This window comes from Amblyomma mixtum, chromosome 3 (assembly GCF_055824585.1).
Source record: "Amblyomma mixtum isolate Tamu chromosome 3, ASM5582458v1, whole genome shotgun sequence".
NCBI lineage: Eukaryota > Metazoa > Arthropoda > Arachnida > Ixodida > Ixodidae > Amblyomma > Amblyomma mixtum.
This window is the reverse complement of record NC_143014.1, coordinates 183,198,298-183,205,920: the sequence shown is the minus strand read 5'-3', so window position 1 is coordinate 183,205,920 and position 7,623 is coordinate 183,198,298. Positions and strand designations below refer to the sequence as shown.

Below are 7,623 nucleotides of genomic sequence, written 5' to 3'. Positions count from 1 at the left end.
GAGAGCGAGAGAGCTTCAGCACCGCCCCGTGCCGGGGGTGGTACCGCCAGCGTCATCAATGGCCCATCCGATTGGACAGCGTTATTCGACCTAAGTTCCCTAGTCAGGGATTTGGGGAACGCGAACCGTATTTAACGGGATGTTGTGTGATCGGAGCAGTGCATTCGATTCTCATCTGTAAATATGTAGAATAAACCCTTCTGTACAGTTTCCTCGATAACGCAGTCCGACATCGTCATTCGGAGCCGGTACCTGCGGGGCTAAACGAGTTAGTCATCTCCAGGACCCCTCCGTCTTCAACTCTGGTTCCAGAGGTGGGATAGAAGCCCCATCTTTAACACTGGTTCCAGCCAGGGCTTGTGGGCCCGTTCTCAACACTGGTTGGCAGCAGCTGGGATGGACCGTGCGACATCGTGCTTTCTCCACGGGTGAGCGTTTTGGTTTTTGCTATGGGATTCGCCAGGCTTTAGATTCAGAGAAAAATCTTGACTGGGAATCAAGGGTTTGTCATCTGAGAAGGGTTATTCTCAAGGCATTTTTTTTGAGTTAGCAGAGCCAAAGCGGAGAAAGCGTCACAATGGACCTAATGAGATTGTTGAAGTCGGACTTGCTGTTGATATGCGAGGAACTGTCAGTGGAAGTTCAGAACAAAGTAACCAAAATTGAACTGGGCGAAATCATTCTTAAACACGTCAAGGATAACGATCACCTAGAAGTTACATGGAACCTGATACAAAAATAAAAAGCCGAACAGGAGGAAAAAGCCCGTAAAGAAAAAGCCGAACAGGAAGAAAAGGCGCGCACAGAGGAAAAAGCGCGTAAAGAGGAAGCTGATCGGGAGTGGGAAAAAGAGAAAGAAAGAAAAAAATGGGAAGCTGAAAACGCTGAAAGGGATCTAAAGCGTAGACAGCTTGAAAACGAAAAACAAAAAGAGGGCGTTGGTGCGAGAGCCGGAACTCCTGAAAGAGCAAGCGATGCAGAATCGTATCGAATGAACAGGTACATGCATTCGTATGAAATTGGTCGGGACATAGGACTGTACCTGGGCAATTTTGAGAGAACTTGTGAAAGAGAGAACTTTGCTCGCAGTACATGGCCACAACGGCTTCTGACCCTCTTGCCATGTGAAGTAGCTGAAGTCATAGCGAGACTTAGCACGAAAGACGCAGCAGATTATGACAAGCTAAAAGCCAGCCTGCTGAAAAGATACCGGCTTTCAGCCGAAGCTTTCCGACAGCGCTTCAGGAGCACAATCAAAAACGATAGCGAGGGCTATCCGGATTTCGCGTATGGCCTTAAGACTAACCTGCTAGAATGGCTAAAAGGAGCTGAGGTTTACGAAAGCCGAGACAAAATCATCGAGTGTTTTTGCCTTGAGCAATTTTACCGAAGCATTCCACAAGCAGTGAAACTGTGGGTTCAAGACAGGGAAAAGGTCGACACAGTTGAAAGAGCCGCTGAGCTGGCAGAGGAGTACGTTTCGCGCAGAAGGTTGAGCACTGAAGGGGGTGCGTCACACGCTCGAAACACAATGCGAGATCAAGGACCTAGCCGAAAGAAGCAGCTTGCTAGAAGTTCTGGACAGTCGGAGGCGTCAAAGAAAGCGCCAGAAAAGCAAGAAGAACAGTCAAAGAGAGAGGGAGCAGACAAAGCCGGGAAAAGAGAATTCGAGGCTAGTAGGCCACAGCGTTGCTACAACTGCAATCGTGTCGGGCACTTTGCAGCCAAATGTCCAAAGCAGCGTGTTGTGTTCTCGTGCATCGATGATAGCGACGAGAATTTAGAGCTCCTTAGGCCGTACTTGCACGAAATGCAGGTTAACGGGAAACCTTGCAAAGTGCTTCGTGATAGCGCCGCGACGATGGACGTTGTCCATCCGTCCTATGTTACAGCGGACGATTTCACGGGGGAAGTGTCGTGGATAAAACAGGCGGTAGAAGAACACAGTGTATGCCTGCCGATGGCTAGAGTGAGGATTTGTGGGCCGTTTGGAGAGCTGTTAACTGAGGCCGCAGTTTCGAAGGCCGTGCCACTTCAATTCCCATACCTTTTCTCGAATCGATCCGACCAATTGCTACGCGAGAGAGGCCAGAAACTCGGAAGTGGGGTGATACAAGCTTTGACAAGGTCTAAAACTCTCCAGCTCGCTTCTCAATTGAGCCAGATTCCAGAACTTCAGGTAGCTAGAGATGCACCAGCCAACTTATCGTTGGAAGCTAATCAGGAGGCTGAAGAGCCACCAGGGCATAAAAGGCAGACGGATGACCGAGCAGATGAGCGACCAGACACTTCGATCACTGAGTCGGTAAATGAGGCAGAGAGGGCTGAAGGGTCCGTTTTATCTCCAGCTTCGCGTAACTTTGATCGCCTTCTGCAGGTGAACAGGGAGTCCCTAATAAAAGAACAAAAACAGGACCCTACATTGGAAAGATTGCGCCTTACAGCCGAAGAGGGAATCGCGAGACGCAACATAACGATGCATGAGAAAGGAGGCTTACTGTACCGACACTATCAGGACAGAAAAGGCAAAACACTTGATCAGTTGGTCGTGCCTGAAAGGTACCGAGCGGATATTCTGAGTCTTTGCCACGGTAATGGCTGGTCAGGACATCTCGGAATCAATAAAACAAAGGAGCGGCTGTTAATGGAATATTACTGGCCAGAATGTTTCAAAGATGCAGAACGCTACGTGAAATCGTGCGATGCCTGCCAGCGCGTGGGCAAGCCGGGAGAGACATGGAAGGCTCCACTAAAAATTGTGCCATTGATCTCGGAACCTTTCCGCCGGCTTGTAATAGACACAGTAGGCCCGTTGCCTAAAACAAAGTCAGGCTATAAGTACCTGCTCACTATGCTTTGTCCCGCCACAAAATTTCCCGAAGCAGTTCCATTGAAGGATTTGAGCTCCGCAGAAATAGTTGACGCTCTTTTGTCGGTGTTCGCGCGCATAGGATTTCCGGCCGAAATCCAGGCCGATCAAGCGACAGTCTTTACAAGCGCCTTGACGACCACGTTCCTAGAAAGGTGCGGAGTAAAAATGCTACACAGTTCGGTGTATCATCCGCAGTCTAACAGTGTAGAAAAGTGGCATTCGGTGCTGAAGCGGGTGTTACGTGCTCTTTGTTACGAGCACAAAGCCGACTGGGAGGACTGTCTGCCGGCCACACTGTTCGCTTTACGAACAGTGCCCCACGAAGCCACGGGGTTCACCCCAGCAGAACTTGTATACGGAAGAACCCTCCGCTCTCCCCTACGAATGCTGAGAGAAATGTGGGAAGGGACAGGAGAGAACCAGACAGTGGTTGAGTACGTGCTTCAGCTACTGGACCGCCTTAACGATACAAGGGAATTAGTAAACGAAAATATGAAAACTGCTCAGGAGGCCGCCAAGGTCTATTATGACAAAAACACCCGCCTTCGAGCTTTCACCGTGGGCGATCGCGTGATGATACTCCGGCCATCGAGAAAGAACAAGCTAGAAGTTCACTGGGATGGTCCAGTGGAAGTTTTGCAGAAACTTTCAGACACTAATTATGCGCTAAAGGTTCCAGGCAGAGGAAAGCAGGTGAAAATCTATCACTGCAATCTGATGAAGCCGTTCGTGGAACGTAGCGGGATCGTCAATCTGACGCTAAATGAACCGGAAGAGCCGGACGGCGAGAGTCCAGATTGGAAGGAAAGCGCTGACGCTAGTGGCCCCATGGAGAACATCCTGGCTCTTTCCATAGGTGAAGAATTTCTAAACTCGGCCCAGATCGACGCGCTAAAGCAGTTGTTGAGCAAATTCGCCGATCTATTTAGCAGCCGCCCAGGAAAGACACATCTCCTGACACATGAAATAGAGCTCACGTCTGATGAGCCGATTCGGTCGAAGCCCTACAGGGTATCACCACGGCAAAAAGAGGTAATGGAAGCTGAAATTCAGCGCATGTTAATGTTAGGGGTTATAGAGCCCGCGGAAAGTGACTATACCTCACCGCTGATCCTGGTTGAAACCCCAGGCAAGGATCCTCGCCCATGCGTGGATTACAGAAAGCTGAATGCGATTACCAAGGATCAGCTTTACCCGATTCCCAACATAGAGGAAAGGATAGAAAGGGTGAGCGGCGCAAAATTCATTTCCACCCTCGATCTCGTGCGCGGATATTGGCAGGTTCCCCTCTCGGAGAGCGCGAGCCGGTATGCTGCTTTCATATCGCCAGCAGGCACCTTTCGACCCTTAATGCTTAGTTTTGGGTTGAAGAATGCCCCCTTCAGCTTCTCGAAACTCATGGACATCGTACTAAAGGATATGCAGGGCTTTGCGCTCCCTTATTTAGACGATGTCGCTATTTTTTCGGACACCTGGGAAGAGCATCTAGAGCACCTAACGAGCGTGCTTTCTAGTTTGCGACAGGCCGGACTGACGTTGAAAAGGGAGAAGTGTAGGTTTGGTTGCGCTCATGTGTCCTACTTGGGCCACGTTGTAGGCCAGGGAACTAGGAGCCCATCCGAGTTAAAAATTGCCCCGATAGCGGCATTTCCGCAGCCACGGACGAAGACAGACATTCGCTCCTTTTTGGGATTGGTTGGATACTACCAGCGGTACATACCGAGCTACTCACAGCGGGCAAGTCCCTTAACTGACGCCTTACGAAAGGGAGCACCCAGTGACGTACACTGGGATGACCTAAAAGAAAACTCCTTCCGGAGCCTGAAGGAAGCGCTCGTGTCCCGACCTTTGCTTCGGACCCCTGACTATGGTAGGGAGTTTATAGTCCAGTGTGACGCCAGTGATAGAGGACTGGGTGCTGTTTTAAGCCAAGTGGGCGACGACCACGAAGAACACCCGATTCTGTACGTCAGCCGCAAGCTGACCTGTAGAGAAGAAGCGTACAGCGCTTCAGAAAAAGAGTGCGCGTGTTTAGTTTGGGCGGCACAGAAGTTGTCGTGTTACCTGTACGGCGCAAAGTTCATCTTTGAGACTGATCATTGCCCTCTAACCTGGCTGCGACAAATGTCTCCCAAAAATGGTCGCTTGCTCAGATGGAGTCTAGCTCTCCAACAGTACAATTTCTCGGTGCGTTACAAGAAGGGAAAACTGCACGGAAATGCTGATGGTTTAAGCCGACTATTTTAAGCGGGAGAAATTAGGACAACCTACTGTGTGTGTGTTTTTTTTTTCTTTTTTTTTTAACCTTGGCCCCAGCGGTCCGTCTTGGGCGATTTCAAAGGGGATATTTTGCGCTTTCTTGGCACCAAAATTACGCCAAAATTCAGTAATGTTTTAGTAAACATTTATTGTCATTGTGGGAAGCCTGGTGGGTCTTTGGCAAATTCCGAGCGCTTGCTTGTGGGTCAGTGCCCTGTCTCGTGGAACAGTCCACTGATGCCATTCTTTGTTGAATGTTCGTGCTTGGATGCCATTTCTGGAAACCAGCCCTTCCACCCGACTCCGGCCTCATCTCTTCCTGCCCAGCGGTCGTGAACGCTGGCCATACGACGGACGGGGGTTGTTGCTCTCCAAATCACCGAACCTCCGAACCGATCGAAGGACGCTGTCTCCCACGGGCCTGGGAGAAATTACTGTCAAACGAGTGTCGTCGTTAGGCAACGATGTGGCGAGAACTTGGGACAGCAGCAGCAACGCTGGAAGCAGAGATGCACATGAAGCACGGCGGACAGCGGTATACGTTGGCCGAGTCGGCCTTCGGCTCACCGAACGGGATGATGCTACGCAAGGTCACGCTGAGCGAGGCTGCTAATTGAAAGACGCTGTGTCGAAGGGGTCTCGTGCTTCGGCCATCCGGCGGGGGAGTTCGAGAAGGTTAAACCACCTGCGAGGAGACTGCGGGATTCTGCTTTCCCACGGAGGCAACGCACAGAACACTTGCGGCAGTGGTCAAGGTGACGCATCTGTGTTTGATGACTGTCTTCCCCTTCTCATCCCCCAAGCTGTGAGAGAGCGAGAGAGCTTCAGCACCGCCCCGTGCCGGGGGTGGTACCGCCAGCGTCATCAATGGCCCTTCCGATTGGACAGCGTTATTCGACCTAAGTTCCCTAGTCAGGGATTTGGGGAACGCGAACCGTATTTAACGGGATGTTGTGTGATCGGAGCAGTGCATTCGATTCTCATCTGTAAATATGTAGAATAAGCCCTTCTGTACAGTTTCCTCGATAACGCAGTCCGACATCGTCATTCGGAGCCGGTACCTGCGGGGCTAAACGAGTTAGTCATCTCCAGGACCCCTCCGTATTCAACTCTGGTTCCAGAGGTGGGATAGAAGCCCCATCTTTAACACTGGTTCCAGCCAGGGCTTGTGGGCCCGTTCTCAACAGCGGCTATTTACGCCGCAACCTCCGATTAGCCCATCCTGCAAAATTACAAACATATTGCACCTTCGCTCGAGCTAAACTCGAATACGCATGCGCTATCTGGGACCTACGCCAAGCTGTCCTCATCAACTTTAGAGTCCGTCCAGAACCGCGCCGTGCGTTTTGTCTTTTCTGATTACCCATACTCGTCAAGCGCTACCGAACTCAAAGCGCAAGCTAACCTACCCAACCTTCTGTACCCCAGAAACGTCGCTGGCTTCTCCCTCTTCTATAAATTATATTATGAATCCCCGCGTAACCCTGGAATTCTGCCAGCACATCGCCACTCCTGCCACCTGATCCATGGCAAGACCTTGCACCGCCTTCAGCCCGTTCATGATCAGCCCATCTTTCCTAATTTTTCGAGCGAACAGCCAAGGACTGGAATGACCTTCCTGCTGCTGCTGCCATCCATTGAAGTCACGATCACTTCAAGCGTTTCATTGAAGAACTCATCTGCAATTCCGAATGTCAACCCCTCATGTAAAACCCTTCATAGGAGCATTTGAGGTACTGAAAATAAGTAAAAATAAATAAATAAATAAATAATAAAGCTTATTCTTAGCCCAACGCATGGCGGCAACAGCGCTTGCCAAGTTACCAGTGTGCACAACCTGGTGCGCAGTATCTATGTCATCAGTTCGGCAAAGGCTGAACGTTAGGCATTTCTCACACTGTAAATGGATTGAAAACGAATGATTGAAGGCGAAATACCTGCACTCAAGTGGGTGTTGCATTTGTTACACGGCACAGGAGGTAGCACTTGCCCTGTGCACATATCACCAGCATTCCCCATCTCGCACTGCGTGAGGTCGATGAGGGTGAAATGAATCATCGAGAGCGAGACGGGCTGCTTACCTTCAGAGGCGTTCGTCCCACCTATAGAAGCACCGATGCACGGTTTATGCGTTACGCGCGATGGAAAGGGAAGAGTGACTTTTCTACTACAAAGAAAGCCTTTCTCAGCCGCGCCTTGAGCCAGAAGTCAGGAAGACAAACTCGTCGCGATAATTTCGTCCTGTGAGATGCTGCAAAAGAAAGAACGCTATTGATAAACGCTTTCAGTGGCTCCTTTTAACTTCCGCGGTGGAGCCCCAACGACAGCAGTCGCAGCGTACGCGTGTACGCAAGACTAGACAATCAGCGCGATCGATATCTTTCCCTCGCGTTTTAAACTTGCAGCTAGCGCTTGCAGAGGCCTTATACAAACGCGGAAGTACAAGGAGTCTCATTCAGAGCCGTGTGCATGAGCGCTCGCTTTGCACGAGA

At 50.5% G+C, this 7,623-nt stretch overlaps 1 protein-coding gene across 1 annotated transcript; it reads left to right on the top strand.

The window, feature by feature from the left end:
* The first annotated feature begins 1,169 nt into the window (after positions 1–1,169).
* On the top strand, positions 1,170–4,482 carry LOC149352944 (uncharacterized). Its single transcript, XM_089575738.1, has 2 exons — positions 1,170–3,024; positions 4,470–4,482. The coding sequence occupies exons 1-2, from the start codon at positions 1,532–1,534 to the stop codon at positions 4,480–4,482; spliced, it is 1,506 nt and encodes a 501-aa protein (XP_089431864.1). The 5' UTR covers positions 1,170–1,531.
* The last annotated feature ends 3,141 nt before the right edge of the window (positions 4,483–7,623 follow it).